The sequence below is a fragment of the Crinia signifera genome, chromosome 2 (assembly GCF_055691185.1).
Source record: "Crinia signifera chromosome 2, ASM5569118v1, whole genome shotgun sequence".
Taxonomy (NCBI): Eukaryota; Metazoa; Chordata; class Amphibia; order Anura; family Myobatrachidae; genus Crinia; species Crinia signifera.
Window position 1 is genome coordinate 329,091,333 of NC_139218.1, and position 17,627 is coordinate 329,108,959.

General features: G+C 49.2%; 1 protein-coding gene across 2 annotated transcripts in view; it reads left to right on the forward strand.

Annotated features, from left to right (window-relative positions):
• The window catches only part of KIF5A (kinesin family member 5A), a 150,405-nt gene that overhangs the window by 64,738 nt on the left and 68,040 nt on the right, over positions 1 to 17,627 (forward strand). For both annotated transcript variants that reach the window (XM_083169389.1, XM_083169390.1), the window contains exons 4-6: positions 768 to 872; positions 2,455 to 2,503; positions 16,393 to 16,448. In XM_083169389.1, coding sequence (XP_083025515.1) covers positions 768 to 872; positions 2,455 to 2,503; positions 16,393 to 16,448 — 210 coding nt within the window. The remainder of the gene's footprint in view (positions 1 to 767; positions 873 to 2,454; positions 2,504 to 16,392; positions 16,449 to 17,627) is intronic.

Below are 17,627 nucleotides of genomic sequence, written 5' to 3' on the forward strand. Positions count from 1 at the left end.
TGGCCGCACCCATGCTGCAGCTGACTCACCTCCGGTGCTCAGCCAGTGGGCAGCAGCAGGCAGCAACATGTTAGTGCATCGAGCGGGTGCCGGTGCCCACACAGACCCTGCTGCGGCTTGCTACCCCAAGCGGCAGCTGGGGCTGCCTTACAGTAGTTACGCCACTGATACAACATGTATGTAAATGGTAAATTGTCCCAGACACATGTTGTTATACCCCTTAGAAAGCAGCACATGTACAACCGAAGTGGCTTAGCAAAGAGGCGTGATTGTATCTGTCTGAAAACCTTCAGCGACAGAGCAGGGAGTTCACTTTTTTCTCGTGCAAACAATTGTTAGGTGATATTGGCATGCAAGCCAGCAAGAAATGCTACAGGGTTCATGAGAATAATATCTGTACATTGCGCTTCAGTACAATTTAATAGGAAATGCAAATACGGTCATGCATGCTACCCATTCACCACCCTTGTGGCAGACCTTCCTCTGAGAATTCTTTGGGTCCCTCATTTAAAATAGCTTCTACAATTGCCCCCCCACTCTTGTATATAAATGCTTGGAATTTGTGTGGGAGAAGTGGGTTGTAAATTTATTGATGCCCTGTACTAGGTAAGCCATTGCTTATCTGTCAGTCACTCTTGGCAACCCACCCCTGGCAGCGCCTGCTAACCCTACCTAGGTAACATTACCTTGTAGTCATTACTTATCTGCAAGTGTGCCACTGGGCTTTCACTCTGGGATAATTACTGTGACTTTCTTCTTCCCTCCAGGGTAAGCTTCATGATCCACAGCTAATGGGGATAATACCCAGAATCGCAAGGGACATATTCAACCACATCTACTCCATGGATGAGAACCTGGAATTCCATATTAAGGTATAGTGCCAGCGTACAGCAGGTGGCAGCTTACTAGGTCAACTGTTAAGTACAGATGTAGCCACACTCATCAATGCTGCACCAATTGCCGCGGACAACCCCCGTGCGCACATATTTAATTTGCCCCTGCGGCTCATAGAAACGCATTGATTGGTGGTATCGCAGACTGGTGATTTTGCACTGCTGGTGCTTCTTTGGTACGCCAAAGAAGCACGAGATGCCAGGTCACTGCAACAATTAGTGTGGATACATCTGTTTGTTGTGGTTTATGTTTTATATGGATAAGTAGACGTAGAAGACACAGGGAATAGTTGTTTTGTCGACACCGTGTTGACCATTAAAAGGTGAACAGCATAATGCCGGCGGCAGAATGGCGATGCGGTACAGTCAGTGAGTGTTGACAAAACATGCAAACCCAGCATATTCAATACATGTTGTAGGGCTCATGGAGCTTCTGTAATTAACCCATTTCATCATTATTATTCAGGATACAAATATATTAACCCCTTCAGTGGTGGTTTAAAAAAAAAAAAATAACACCACTGTCTCCCCGGGTCCGGGCAGCGCAGCTGAACTGTCAATCAGCCGCTACCCAGCCCTGCGCCCCGGCGCTCTGTCCCTACATGCTGCGACCTGGCATGCCGGGGGGGGGGGGGGGGGGCGGTGTGGGGGGGGCGGGGGCACGAGGCACAGCCCGGAAAATTCTCGGGATTGCCACTGAAGGGGTTAAATTATATATTCTGTAAGCATTATTACAATGGTATTAAATTATTTTGCCATTATTCCAGTTAATTGATCACTTTTTGAAAGAGTGTTAATTAGGTTTGTATAATTGGTAATTATGATAAATGTTACAGATTCGTTATCCTAAATTATATTTCACATACCAAAAAAGTTAATTGAGAAGGCAAAATATAAAAATGTACAAATTAATTATTATATTACAATGTATACACTTTTAGATTAAGTAATATAAGCCCTCATTCTAATTCATTCGGAAGGGGGCTAATTTGGCCCCTTTCCGATGTTTGGGGCTCTGCGCATGTGCATGATATATTATGTGCATGTACAGCTCCCATTTGCGAATGGCTTCAGTGACTTGCCTAGTCACAAGGATCGGGGTGGGCCGGGGTGGACAGCGGCAGGGATGGGGGTCACCTGTGGGAACGCCCAGTGTTTTATGAGTGTCCCCATGAAAACGCTGGGCATTCTCATGGGTGCAAGGGCAAGACGATATGTGCCGGGGGCGGTTGACGTCACACTTCAGCCGCCGCCCCGTCTTCATGCCGGCGCTCGCAAATAAAAGTAAGTTCACACTTTCTTCTATTTGTGAAGCCAGAAATCATTTGATTGTCGGCAACCATCAAATGATCCTGCAGCTGAGACATGCGAGGAGACGTGTTTTCGTTACTCATCCCCTCGTATGGTAATGAGGGGTATTGGCAGTGGGGTATTTAGCGGGGCGGGGTCTCAGAGCTGCGAGCTTACCGAGCATACTAGAACATGGCCCATAGAGTCTTTATTTGGGAGTTTGGTAGAATTAAAGCTAAAACCACTCACATTGTTATTACCATTTTTCCAGGTTTCCTACTTTGAGATTTACTTGGATAAAATCAGAGATCTGCTGGATGGTAAGTACACAGTACAGTAGCTGTGGGTGCCTATAGACAGCCTGGGACTCCCAGTGTTTTGGCAGCTGGGCCAGCTGCTGGGATTTATAGTTACCTAACCTCTGGAGAACCTCAGGCTGCTAAATTCTGGCCGAATGAGAAATGTGTTCCTAAAAGTGTTCATGCTGTAAAGTTGATAAGCAATGCTATATAGATATTCCTGGTACTATGATACGGTAAATGGTGGAGTTGCATTTCCTTTCTCTAGAACTCATTTGGTTATCATGTTTCTTTTTTTTTTTTTTTTAATTCGTATTTTTTTATTAAAATTTTAACAGTTTACATAAAGAAAAAAGCACAATAATACAATATTTTCATGTTTTGCAGCGTACAGTCAGAATGGGGTCATTTCCATTAAGTAAAGATATTTAATCGGCATAGATTAATAAGACACGTATTGGTTCATATACAGATTATATGGAAAAAAAGGCAATATACATTTTAGGCTTTCCTTTTAGCTGGTTCACCTGGCAAACATGGTGCGAGTACAGAGGCTTTAGTTTGCGTATATAGAAGAGGTCCACCTGTCCCAGACCTTAGTATGCTTTGTTTCCACGCCCCTAGCCAAATACACGTATCTCTCGTGTTCTACGGTTTCATTAACTAGTGACACCCAGGATGGGAAGGATGGGCCTGCAGAAGCAAGCCACGTGCGTGCTATGCACACCTTGGCGAGGGTACAGAGGTTGACCACATATTTACGAGTGTTAGGATCCAGGATTTCATCTTCAATGGCAGCTAACAAACAGGTTGTTGGAGTCAATATATCTGCAGGAATACCCGTGGATATTATTGCCCGTGAGGTTTCCCTCCAGAATTTTTCCACCTCTGGACAGGCCCATAAAAGGTGAAAAAAGTCAGCGTTCATCGTGGAGCATTTGGGACATTTGGAGTCTCTCCTACCTCCCATATTCTGGATTCTAACGGGTGTCAAGTAGACCCTGTAAAATATATAAAGCTGTATCTGTTGGAACCGCGCCGACGTGGTGGAGCGCCTGGCGCCGGACATGACCAGTTCCCACACTTCCTGGGAGAGCGGCCCAACATCCCGCTCCCAGCAAGTTCTAAGGTGGGTAAGGTCTTCCACATGGTGAGCTGTGGTCAGGGCGCTATACAATTTAGATACCTGATGCCTATCTCCCACCTCCAGTAGCATTTTCTTGACCGATGAGACCTGAACTCGAATAGCTCCTCGCTGGAGTTGCAGGGTGCACGCGTGTTTTAATTGAATATAGCGAAATAATTGTGTATCTGGGATATTATAGTCTGCCTGTAGTTGCTGGAAGGATTTAATTGCCCCGTCAGAGAATACCTGACCCAGAGTGGATACTCCACGTCTTCTCCATGCCACAGCCAAATCACCCTCTACAAGCTCCTGAAGCCCCCTTGTTCCAAATAGAGGGGAATCTGGATCCCACCCCTCCGCGCCTAAGACCTGGGCCCCCCTTTCCCAAATCAGTTGGGCCTGCTTAACAATGGGTATGCTACTTATCACCCTACTTCCTGACAGCAGGATCTGTAGTGGTGACATCTCCGGGAATATTGTCTCAAACATTCTGGAAGGAAGGGTCTCTTCAGAGCTGTCCCCCACCCATTCACAAATATGTGCTAACTGTGCAGCTAGATAGTACAGCCTAAAATGGGGCACCGCCATACCACCCCTGTCACGTGCACGCGTTAAGTAGTTCAGGCTAATTCTCACTCTTTTGTTCACCCAGATGATCGATGAGAGTATACTATCAATTACTTTAAAGACGGAGTGTGGGATGTAGACAGGGGAGTGCTGTAAAATATATACCAGTTTAGGCTGCGCAACCATTTTAACAAGACTTATTCTACCAGAAACAGATAAAGGGAGCTTCCCCCAGACAGATATTCGTGACTTGAGGTAGTCAATTTGTGGGTTAAGATTTAAAGGGACATACAGGGCAGGCGTGTTAGAAATCCAGATGCCAAGGTACTTGAATTTGTCTACCCACTTCAGCGGCATATCTATACTGGGGACATTGGGCGGAGTCCCTCTATGTGGGAGGATACAAGATTTGTCCCAATTAATTTGGAGACCTGAATAGTTACCAAATGTGTTAACCAAATCTAGCAAGGCGGGCATGGAATCTTCATATCTCGAAATAAATAGCAGGATATCATCCGCATAGAGCGCTATTTTCTCAGACACTCCCCCGACCGTAAACCCTCTCACTGCCGTACATGATCTAATCCGGCATGCCAGTGGCTCAATTGCCAGGGCAAACAGTGCCGGGGACAGTGGACAGCCCTGCCTGGTGCCCCGGAAGAGAGGAAATGAGTCAGAGGTGTACCCATTGACCGAGACCCGAGCCCGCGGCGTGGAATATAGCAGCCTAACCCATTTTATAAAGTCTTGGCCAATTCCAAACTTCGCCATGGTGCCCCACAGGAACGCCCACTCCACAGAGTCAAACGCCTTGGCAGCGTCAAGCGAAACTATAATAGACTTGGAGGAGTCTCTACGCGGCACCTGGAGAAGGGTATATAGCCTGCGGATATTTATTGTTGTGGACTTGCCAGGCATGAAACCTGTCTGGTCGCTGTGGATAATTTGGTGTATTACTGAGTTAAGCCTCATTGCCAGTATTTTGGCCAGGATTTTGATATCCGTCGGCAGCAAGGATATGGGCCTGTACGACTCGATCCTATTTGGGTCTTTATCAGGTTTTGGTATAACTATAATTAGCGCCTCTGCCATGGAGGCCGGAAGTGAATTGCTGTGAAAGATGTCATTAAACGTGGACAATAGCTTTGGGGCAAAAAAGTCAATGTGTTTTTTGTATAGTTCTAATGGTAGCCCATCCAGGCCAGGTGCCTTTCTATTGGGAAAAGATTTTATGGCTGCCTCAATCTCATCCAGATGAAGCGGTGCATCTAGGAGGTCCCTCGCCTCTTGTGACAGTGTAGGCAGAGGAGTACTGTCCAAGTATTCATCAATTTCCACCACGGAGCAGGTCAAACTAGAGGAGTAAAGGCCACCATAAAATACCTTAAACTGATGCGCAATGTCGGGAGTGTTCGTATGCTGATCTCCTGCCCCATCTACTATCATGGGAATCGTGGAGTTGTTGCGTTCCCCCTTTGCTAATCGTGCTAAAAAACTGCCCGGTCTATCCCCGGACGCATACTGCAGGTGATTGGTGAACAATATTTTCAACTTAGCTTTCTCAGTCAGATGCGCTGTCCAGTCCTTTTGAGCTAATAACCATCTATCCCTTGAAGTAAGCAGCCCGTCAGCCAAGTAGCTAAGTTCCAGGGATCTACACGTGGCTTCCAGTTGCAGCTCTCTCTGCTTATATGAATTTTTGAGAGTGGCCACAGCTTTAATAAGGGTGCCTCTAAGGAATGCCTTGAAGGCATCCCATATCATTGGTGCGCTCGCCGATTCTCTATTATTTTCAAAGAACTCCTGCCAGGCCTGCTCAAGCTCTGTACCACTGCCCAGTCTGTCTAACCAAAAGGGGTTCAATTTCCAATGCATCTTACCTCTTAATCCACCAGCATCCAAGCACAGTGTTAGGGGGGAATGATCCGATATCCCTCTAGTTTCATATCCAATAGATTGTAATCTCGGGAGAATGTCAGACGTTACCAGGGCCAGGTCAATTCTAGAGAGCACTGAGTGAGATGCAGAGTAGCAAGAGTATTGCCTAACGTCTGGATTCCTATGCCTCCACGCGTCACAGAGGCTCATACCCTCCAGTAACGCTCTAAATTGGGCGTTAGTGCGCCTCTGGGGGTCCCCTCTGACCGCATATCTATCCAGTTGTAAGTTTAGTACATTGTTAAAATCACCCATCATTATCACAGGAGTATCAGGGTAACCTGCCATAAAGTCCGCCGCCTCCTTAAGAACCTCATGTGAGTAAGGGGGAGGGATGTACACCCCAATGATTATCAAGGGGAGGGAGTACAATTTACAATAAACGAAAACCGATCTGCCCTTAGGGTCTATGCGCACTTTCTCTGGGTGAAACGGTAGTGATTTACGGACTAGAAGAGACACACCCCTCGATGTGGTCGTAAAAGTGGAGTGACCCGTCCATCCCACCCACGGTTTTTTAAGGGATAAAACCCTGGATCCCATCAAGTGTGTTTCCTGCAGGCACACGATGTCCGCTTTATATTGTTTTAGCTGCCGTAGAACCAAAGCCCTTTTAATCTTATCATTTAGTCCCCGGACGTTCCAGGAGACCATTCTAACTGAATTGGAAGTCATTTTGAAAGGTGTGACATTGACAGTAATCTAGGAATATGTGTGTACTCATCTCGAACATGTACTCCAAGTGACCACCTGCATCATCTTCACATTTCGCCTTATACCTCTTATGCACTGTACATTTGACCGGACGCTGCCAGCAGTATAAACACAAGCTTATTTCCCCGTGCCCAACCCCCCCACCCCCCACCCTGTATACCTCTAAAACTAAGTATACCTCAATCCCAAAAAGAAAGGTAAACCATCCCATGTTAACTAATCTATAGCTTACAGCATAAGCTAACTAGAACAACAAACAAAAGTTGCACTTTAAGGCAATTGGTGAGGCAAAAGAGTCCTACAGAAATGGCACTTGTGCATGACGCCTCTCCGTCTGTGTTATTTAAAGGCACTCAGTAAATGTAGTACCCATGAACAGGAATATCATACATAACTACACACTTAGAGAACTGAAACAGCGCTTCTTAACGTTCGCCAGCAACTTTAAACATGGCCATGCGAACATATAGAACCTTAATTATGAACATTTCCCATCATCTCCTCCGACTAGGTGTATACCCACATCTACCCAGTAGGGGCGACCAAGTGGGGGCACCATTCCTTCTCGCCGAAGCAGGGAGGCCAATACGGAAGTATCCCTCGTCAGTCTAGTGTCATCGACAGTGTTGCACCTGAAAGTAGATATGGCAAAAGACTGATACCTATATAGAACGGAGCACTGCAGAGGAATACAAGGGATTCCTAACGGGTGATCCCACACAGCTTATATCAAATAACATGCATTAACAACAGAGTCTATATGCCATCATACGTTACATCATGGCTCCTGATTCATGGGCCTTCTCGCTGGCCTGTGAGCGTCAAGCCAGCAGGCAGCCTCCTTTGGTGTGGCGAAGAATTTGGACTGTCCATCCACAATAATTTTGAGTCTAGCCGGAAAGAGCATCGCATAGGGTATCTCCAGTTCACGCAGGCGTCTTTTAACTGGAATGAACTGCGCTCTGTCCTTCTGGACCTCCACGGCAAAATCAGGGAACAGGGATAGTCTGGTGCCATTCCAAGTTATTGGGCCCTTGGTACGGTTCAGCCTTAGTATTGCGTCTCGATCTCTGTAGTTCAGGAGTTTTGCAATCAAGGTGCGAGGTGGTGCTCCCGGGGGAGGCGCCCTGAACGGGACCCTGTGAGCCCTTTCAACTGCAAAGAACTGAGAAAGGGAGTCTGACCCAAACGACTTGCGCAAAAGATCCTCGAGAAACTGCTCTGGGTTTTGGCCCTCTTCGCGCTCTGGGAGGCCCACTAAACGGATGTTGCACCTTCGTAGGCGGCCCTCCATGTCGAGCAATTTGTTTTGTACTGAGGTCATTTGGGCAGTTAGGGTTTTGACTGTGTTGTTTAGAGGAGTGACTGTGTCCTCCAGGGTAGATGTCCTGGTTTCAACCTCGCCCACCCTCTCCCTGACTCTCTGCAGGTCATGGTGTATAATAGCCAGATCTGATTGCACCTGCCCAATCTTGTCGGCCAGTCTGGCTTCGCTGGAAGCAACTGCCTCCAGAACTTTCTGAATGGGATCCGCAACTGGAGGCCCAGGAGGATCAGATGTTTGGGAGGTAGAAGGTAAAACAGCCGCACCTCGCTCTGGAGATTTGTCCCTCGCAGCAGGGGGTTTAATGTACTTATCCATCTTAGAGGCAGCCGAGGCTTGGTGTGATTTACCCATGCTGATGGCAGGAGCAGAGTATACTCAGAAATTATAAGGGGAAAGGCCGTGCGGTCTCACAGCAGGTTCTGACCCAAGGCCCAGATACAGCACAAATATACACCTCCAAGGCAGTCGCTTTCACTTCCCAAGTGAATAATTGAGGCAGCACCACATGTGAGGGGCCTTCAGATATATTTGTGTAGCTGAGGCCAGAGGGGCGCGTGCAGGGGGGGCCAGCGGCTCCACGCAGGGGGGCCCTTGTTCGCAAGTGTCCAAATATAGGGGACAGGTGGCCAGAGGGCACAGCACCTTTACTGTGGTTAAGGGGGTAGGGGGGGCCACATGCAGGGCTTACAACGGTGTAGGATTATGCCCCTAGTGCGAGCAGACCCTTATTCCCTGGAGTGCAATAGTAAGCTGTGTCTTAGACCCAGGCAGGGGGTTTCCTATCACCACAGGGGTCCCCGCACACTGACCTGGCAATGTCTGAATGCGTCCTTGTCCTGAATTGTGAGCAGCTCCGTTTAGCAGGGAGCTCTCACCTGTGTCCCCCGCTGCAGCGTGGCTCTAATATGGCGGCCGGGTCCTCCGGTGTTTAGCAGGCGGTGTCACAGCGCCTGGGACAGCTTGGTGGGGAAGCCCGCTTCTCGCAAACACCAGCGGCAGGTCAGGGCTCCGGGAGGTGTTCACTGCAGCCGTCGCTCACACAGCCCGCCGTCGCAGCAGCCGTCCTCACCCCGTCTAAGATGGCGCCCGCTATCTTCACCGCTCAGCGATCGGGGAACGGGGGCCGGTGGGAGACCAGCGGGGGGCACTCCCACAGCACGGAGGCGGCAGGTAAGAGCCCGGGTGCCAGGAGATCCGTCGAGGTCTCTGTTCGGGGAGCGCTCTCTCCCCCGTTTCCCCCGCAGCTCTCCTCTCTCTCTCCCAATATGGTGCCCGCCTCCCTTTAGCACACACGAGCAGGCGGCAAATACACAGTTTTCGCCTACTATTCGGGCAGATTAGCTCCTCAGTCGCTGGCGTTCGGTCTCTGGGTCACTTCTGGGAGCCTTGTGTGAAGTTTTGGCAGTAAATGTGTGCCTCAGGATGTTTGCAGGATGATTGAGACGGAGAGCTCTAGTAAGATGCTGCTACTCCATGCACAGCCAGGCCACGCCCCTATCATGTTTCTTATGGTGGCAGTTTGCTGGTGACACTCCTGAGAACCTCATGTTTAGGAACAGATGTATCAAGCATAAAAAAGCTTGTTACAGCCTAGGGCCCAGATGCACTAAGCTTCAAAAGTGATAGCTGTCACAGACTGTGTTTGAAAAATGTCAGGTAGGAGCTGATTGGCTGGCTGTTTATCACTCTCCATTTTATCACTTTTGAAGCTTAGTACATCTGGCCCTGGGTCTGAAAAATTACAGGTAGGAGCTGATTGGCTGGTTGTTTATCACTCTCCATTTCATTTCTTTCCTCAGTGGCCCTCAGTATTTTCTACATTGCTAGGTTACCAGCAAGTGTTCTCAAGGACACTTAGCTTGTGACAATTGCATTTAAGCACATCACACTAACACATTTTAAAATCGCAATAACAAATTTTATTCTAAGATACTAGCATATAGAATTCTGGGATGAAGGGTTGGATCCTTCTCCTCTCCCCTACAATTACCTCTTTCTCTCTATCCAGTGCAGTAGGAGTGGCGCAGGCATGATTCTATCAGACATGCTTCCGCTAGACACCCAAATCAGGGTCTCCGGAGAACCCCGGAGAGGAGACTGTCAGCATCACTTCTGGGGGCGGGGCCTGATGGAGACATCATTAGTCCCTGCCCCCAGTGATGCAAATCCCCCTTTCCGGGGGGCCGGGAGGGGGACCCGATTTTCGGGATCCTCCCGGCCATTCCGGGAGGGTTGGCAACCCTGACCTAAATCCAGACATACTTTAAGGAATTATTATATAAAGACTGCCTAAAACAATATTTTCAGTTTTCCTGCACATCTTTCTTGATTCATTTTTATTAATCCCCATGTGTACATACAATATCGTTAACGATGCACGATGCACGCTTCCGAGCATCGTTAATGAGGATTAATGTCTTCTGAACATGCAGGTCGATTTGGCTATATATATATATATATATATACTAGGTGATTCATCGCGCCCTACGGGCGCTCTTCACACCGTCGTAAGGGGCTGCGCCCCCTTAATTTGTGAACGTTTGTATAGGAGAAATATGGTTAGAATTGTATGAAAGATGCCCTGTATTGCAACTTAGGTGTCCGCGAATCGCGGGAGGGGGGGTCGCGGAGGGTGCCGCGAATTGCAGGAGGGGGGGGGTCGCAGGGGGTGCCGCGAATTACAGGAGGGGGGGTTGTGGGGGGGTGGATGCTGCGAATCGTGGGAGGGGAGGGATTGCAGAGAATCGCGGGAGGGGGGTCGCGGGGTGGGTTGCCGCAAATCGCGGGAGGGGGGTTACGGGGGCGGGTGTTGCGGCGAATCATGGTAGGGGGGGTCGCGGGGGGTGTGCCGTGAATCACGGGAGGGGGAGTCACGGGGTGGGGTGCCGAGAATCGCGGGGGTGTGTGTGTGTGCCGTAAATCGCGGGAGTGGGGGTTGCGGGGGGGGTGGGGGGGGGTGTGACGCGAATCGCCACAAGAAAAAATCAACACAGAAAGGTCAACACATGTAAATGTTGACATAAGTGTGGCACTTCATTGGTGTCCATGTCGACACATGAGAATGAATATGAAAACATTCAAAAAATGAAAAAAAAAACTTCAAAAACTCATGTCAACCTTTTTCATTGTCGACCATAGCCATGTCAGTGTTTTCCATGTGCAATTTAATTCTGGAGCGGCCGCGAATCGCGGGGGGTGCCGCGAAATGCGGGAGGGGGGGTCGCGTGGGTGCCGCGAATCGCGGGAGGGGGGTTACGGGGCGGGGGTTGGGCGAATCATGGCAGGGGGGGTCGCGGGGGTGTGCCGTGAATCACGGGAGGGGGGGTCACGGGGTGGGGTGCCGAGAATCGCGGGGGAGGTGTGTGTGTGTGTGCCGTGAATCGCGGGAGTGGGGGTTGTGGGGGGGGGGGGGTGTGACGCAAATCGCCACAAGAAAAAATCAATACAGAAAGGTCAACACATGTAAATGTTGACATAAGTGTGGCACTTCATTGGTGTCCATGTCAACACATGAGAATGAATATGAAAATATTCAAAAAATGAAAAAAAAAACTTCAAAAACTCATGTCAACCTTTTTCATTGTCGACCATAGCCATGTCAGTGTTTTCCATGTGCAATTTAATTCTGGAGCTGCCGCGAATCACGGGGGGTGCCGCGAATTGCGGGAGGGGGGGGTCGCGGGGTTGGGTGCCGCGAATCGCGGGAGGGCGGGGTTCACAGGGGTTCCGGTGGGGGGTTGCCGCGAATTGCGGGAGGTGGGGGGTCACGGGGGGTGCCGCGAATCGCGGGGGGGGGTTGCGGGGGGTGTGACGCGAATCGCCACAAGAAAAAATCAACACAGAAAGGTCAACACATGTAAATGTTGACATAAGTGTGCCACTTCATTGGTGTCCATGTTGACACATGACAATGAATATGAAAATATTCAAAAAATGAAAAAAAAAAACTTCAAAAACTCATGTCAACCTTTTTCATTGTCGACCATAGCCATGTCAGTGTTTTCCATGTGCAATTTAATTCTGGAGCGGCCGCGAATCGCGGGGGGGTGCCGCGAATTGCGGGAGGGGGGGTCGCGTGGGTGCCGCGAATCGCGGGAGGGGGGGTTACGGGGCGGGGGTTGCGGGGAATCATGGGAGGGGGGGTCGCGGGGGTGTGCCGTGAATCACGGGAGGGGGGGTCACGGGGTGGGGTGCCGAGAATCGCGGGGGAGGTGTGTGTGTTGTGCCGTGAATCGCGGGAGTGGGGGTTGTGGGGGGGGGGGTGTGACGCAAATCGCCACAAGAAAAAATCAATACAGAAAGGTCAACACATGTAAATGTTGACATAAGTGTGCCACTTCATTGGTGTCCATGTTGACACATGACAATGAATATGAAAATATTCAAAAAATGAAAAAAAAAAACTTCAAAAACTCATGTCAACCTTTTTCATTGTCGACCATAGCCATGTCAGTGTTTTCCATGTGCAATTTAATTCTGGAGCTGCCGCGAATCACGGGGGGTGCCGCGAATTGCGGGAGGGGGGGTCGCGGGGTTGGGTGCCGCGAATCGCGGGAGGGCGGGGTTCACAGGGGTTCCGGTGGGGGGTTGCCGCGAATTGCGGGAGGTGGGGGGTCACGGGGGGTGCCGCGAATCGCGGGGGGGGGGGGGTTGCGGGGGGGTGTGACGCGAATCGCCACAAGAAAAAATCAACACAGAAAGGTCAACACATGTAAATGTTGACATAAGTGTGCCACTTCATTGGTATCCATGTTGACACATGACAATGAATATGAAAACATTCAAAAAATGAAATAAATCTTCAAAAACTCATGTCAACCTTTTTTATTGTCGACCATAGCCGTGTCAGTGTTTTGCATGTGCCATTTAATCCTGGTGCTGCCGCGAATCGCGGGGGGTGCCGCGATTTGCGGGAGGGGGGGGGGGGGGTTGCGGGGGGTGGGTGCCGCGAATCGCGGGAGAGCAGGGTTCATGAGGGTTCCGGTGGGGGGTTGCCGCGAATTGCGTGAGGGGGGGGTTTGCAGGGGGGTGCCGGGGTGCCGCGAATCGCCGGAGGGGGGGTTGCGGGGGGTGTGACGCGAATCGCCACAAGTAAAAAATGAACACAGAAAGGTCAACACATGTAAATGTTGACATAAGTGTGGCACTTCATTGGTGTCCATGTCGACACATGAGAATAAATATGAAAACATTCAAAAAATGAAATAAATCTTCAAAAACTCATGTCAACCTTTTTTATTGTCGACCATAGCCGTGCCAGTGTTTTGCATGTGCCATTTAATCCTGGGGCTGCCGCGAATCGCGGGGGGTGCCGCGATTTGCGAGAGAGGGGGGGGTTGCGGGGGGTGGGTGCCGCGAATCGCGGGAGAGCAGGGTTCATGAGGGTTCCGGTGGGGGGTTGCCGCGAATTGCGGGAGGGGGGGGGGGTTGCCGGGGTGCCGCGAATCGCCGGAGGGGGGGTTGCGGGGGGTGTGACGCGAATCGCCACAAGTAAAAAATGAACACAGAAAGGTCAACACATGTAAATGTTGACATAAGTGTGGCACTTCATTGGTGTCCATGTCGACACATGACAATGAATATGAAAAAATTAAAAAAATTAAAAATAAATCTTCAAAAACTCATGTCAACCTTTTTCATTGTCGACCATAGCCATGTCAGTGTTTTGCATGTGCCATTTAATCCTGGGGCTGCTGCGAATTGCGGGGGGGGGGGGGGTGCCGCGAATCGCGGGAGGGGGGTCGCAGGGGGGGTGCCGCCAATCGTGCAAGGGGGGGTCACGGGGGGGGGGGTTTGCCGCGATTCGCGGGAGGGGGGGGTCGCGGGGTGGTGGTTATGCCGCGAATTGCGGGAGGGGTCGTGGGGGGGTTCTTTTTGCAGCGAAACGCGGGAAGGGGGGTCGCGGGGGTGTTTTTGCGGCGAATCGCGGTAGGGGGGGTCGCGGGGGAGCGGGTGTTTTTGCCGCGAATCGCGGGAGGGGGGGCGCGCGGGGGGGGGGGAGGTTTTGCCGCAAATCGCGGGAGGGGTGCGCTCACCTGGTGGCTGTGGAGTAGCAGTGCTGGGCAACATGGGAAGGCAGTGGATGTCTGGCACTGTCTGTGGGCTCACTGGGCTGGTTCTCTGTCACATACCTCCCAACATGACCCTCTCCAGGAGGGACACAATGCTCTGTTTCTAGACTTCCCCTTAATGTATGATTGCCATCACCTGTTTTAAACAGGTTAATTTCTCAGAAAGGTGTTCAGCACAGATGAAGGCAATCACACATTAAGAGGAAAGTCCAGGAACAGAGCGTTATAGACACAGACACCCACTTTGAGTGACAGATGTAGCCAAATATATAGGAGATATATATATATATATATATATATATATATATATATATATATATACAGTTAATCCCCATCTCAGTTAAACCGGCATGAGTTAATTTCCCTCATTCCTTCAGTTATTGTCTTTACTGCTGTAAGAAAGTAAGAAAGGGAAAGAGCCTCTCGGGGACAGACCTACTGAAGCACACTTTATTAGCACTATGATGAATGTGTTACTGGACCAGTACACAAACTGACAGCTGCCAGGGAATACTTTAGCCATACATATTCATTACAGTGATATTTATTAGGAGCTATGGTAATGTTTAAGCAAAATGAGCAATTATCATTGTATTTCACAGTTAGCTGGAGTGTGCCAATCTCTTATACTGTAGACTTTGGGCTGTCACCTGACTGAGGTGTTAGAGATTTCATTGTTACACTTATAACATGTTATGCATGGAGTGCATGATGTGGAATGATATCATTAACATATATATATATTTCTGGCGCTCACCACCTTTGATTTGCACACAAATGCAAAAGATTTTGTTTCTAGTGAATGAGTTATGCAAATTATATTCAGGGGGCACTTACATGGGTATTCCCTGGTTAGCGGCTGGCCAGCGTGCTTCCTTCTCCCTAAAAAAGGATTGGTTTTATTGTTTATGTTTACATATTTCACGTGAAGCCCACACTCCTGTCTTCCCTAAAAAGTGGGAAGTAGTTGGCCTCCTATATATGCACCTAGGTGTAAATAGTGCATTGCACATCTGCTGATTTTGAAATGACCCCAGTGCAGAAAGGATAGAATGCTGAGTTGTTCTCGTTCATTTTTTATTAACTAGAGGTTTATCTTTAAGAACATTACAGTTATTATTGCTGTGTTTTTGTCATTGAAAGTGTCACTTTTCAAATACATAGAGTATAGTGAAGAAATGATGGGTGCCCCTTTAATGCAGTATTGAATGTGAGAATGAATGGGAGCGATGAATGCTCAGCACTTTTTTAGGGTTAGTCTGTGGTAGTAGAGGGTTAGGTTTTGGGAGGGGATGGTTAGGGTTGGGATGTGGGAGGGTTAGGATTAGGCTGTGGGATGTGAGGTTTAGATTTTGGCTGTGAGAAGGGAGGATTAGGCTGTGGGTGAGGAGGGCTAGGATGCGGGAAAGTAGGATTAGGGTTAAGCTGTTGTAGGGGAGGGTAGAGTGCGAGAAGGGAGGATTAGGGTTAGGCTGTGGGAGGGGAATGTTAGGGTTAGGCTGTGGGAGGGAAGGATTAGGCTGCGGGAAAGTAGGATTAGGGTTAGGCTGTTGGAGGGGAGGGTAGAGTGCGAGAAGGGAGGATTAGGGTTAGGCTGTGGGAGGGGAATGTTAGGGTTAGGCTGTGGGAGGGAAGGATTAGGCTGCGGGAAAGTAGGATTAGGGTTAGACTGTGGGAGGGGAGGGTTAGGGTTCGGCTGTGGGAGGGGAGGGTTAGGCTGCGGGAATGGAGGATTAGGGTTAAGCAGTGGGAGGGGAATGTTAGGGTTAGGCTGTGGGAGGTGAGGATTAGTCTGTGTGAGGGGAGTATTATGCTGACTATGTAGTCCAAATCTAATAGAAAGTGACCCTTAATCGCACAGTATTTGCTGCATTCGATCCCGATGGGTGTCCCTGCATCATTTAGATCGAAAGCAGAAATAGACTGTGCAGGCAAGATGGAAAGGAGGGCCATGCTGCTCAATGTTAAGCGGGTCCCGTGCATGCTAACCATTGGCAGCCTTTGGCGCACCGAGTCGGGAGGTTGGGCGGGGCAGCAGCTATAGTGTATGAGGACACATCAGTAAGCACATCTTTATCACTATTGGCTCTCTCTTACATGCTTTTATTATAGCTTGAATGATCTTGGCAACGTTTCTAAAAATCAATTAATGTGTTTTACTTTCCAGTATCTAAAACAAATCTCTCTGTGCATGAGGACAAGAACCGCGTTCCATTTGTCAAGGTGAGAGCAGGCATTAAACCTGTCTTTTTCTGTGGTTTTGTTTTATGGGTAGATATTTAACTATACCACGGCTACAGATATAGATTTATCCCTGGTATAAACATATAACTGATGGATAAGAATACCAGACTTTCATGGTTCTGCATTCTAAAGGCCCATACACACTAGACCCATACACACGAGTCTCTTAAAACGGCTGTTTTGAGAGACTCTCAGCTGAAGTTGCCCAGTGTGTATGCCCCAGCGGCGGCAGACTAGCTATAATGCGCGCTCCCGCATCATTGCTAGCGCGGTCGGCCATTGGCTGGTTTCACCAGCACTTCTAGCGATGATGGCTGGTTTTTCAGCCATCATTGCTAAATGTGTACAGCAGCCGGGCTGAAAGATAAGAGACTTTCAGCCCAACTGACCGCCTGCTCCCTCCCCCTGCTCATACTCACCCCGCCTCGCTCCCACGCCGCCCGGCTCACGCTGCATGGACCGCTCCACTCCCCCTCACACTGCCACACAGCACGGCGGAATGCCTCGGCTCCGGCAGAACTTCTGCCCCCAGCTAACTGGCTGCTCCCTCCCCCACACTGTGGAGCATAAATGCATAGCCTCTGCCCACCAATGTTTTAAAAGCAGTAATACAATGCTGCCACATGCCAGCAATGTATATATTACTGGCACCACTAGCCACCAGTGATATTTATAATGCAGTAATACTGTATATACATTGCTGGCACAGGGGGCATCCTAAGGGCGAACATTGCCACACACAAAAAGGGCAGGGTGCATTTTGAGTTTTTAAAAAAGGGCAGGGTGCACCCGGCAAAATAAGCTTAGAGGGAACACTACTGCATTTCTGATTATTAAAACTGAATATGATTGGAGTACTAGATGAACATCGCAACAATCAATCGCGGTGTTCATCTGTGACTGCAAGCCTGTGTATGTCTGACCTTAGTACAGTAGCAAGGGGCCTTGTGAAGGGAAACAATTTGTGAACGCTACACCAATCATGTCCACACCACGGCAGCCAATCACCTCCTAACTGCCATGTTACAGGCTGTGTTTGAAAAAAGTCAGTAAGGAGCTAATTGGCTGGACGTTTATCTCTCTTTGGGGGAGATTCTCTAAGCTAAAAATGCAGTAAAAACCCTGTTATCGGGGTTTTTACCGCATTTTGGGATGCTG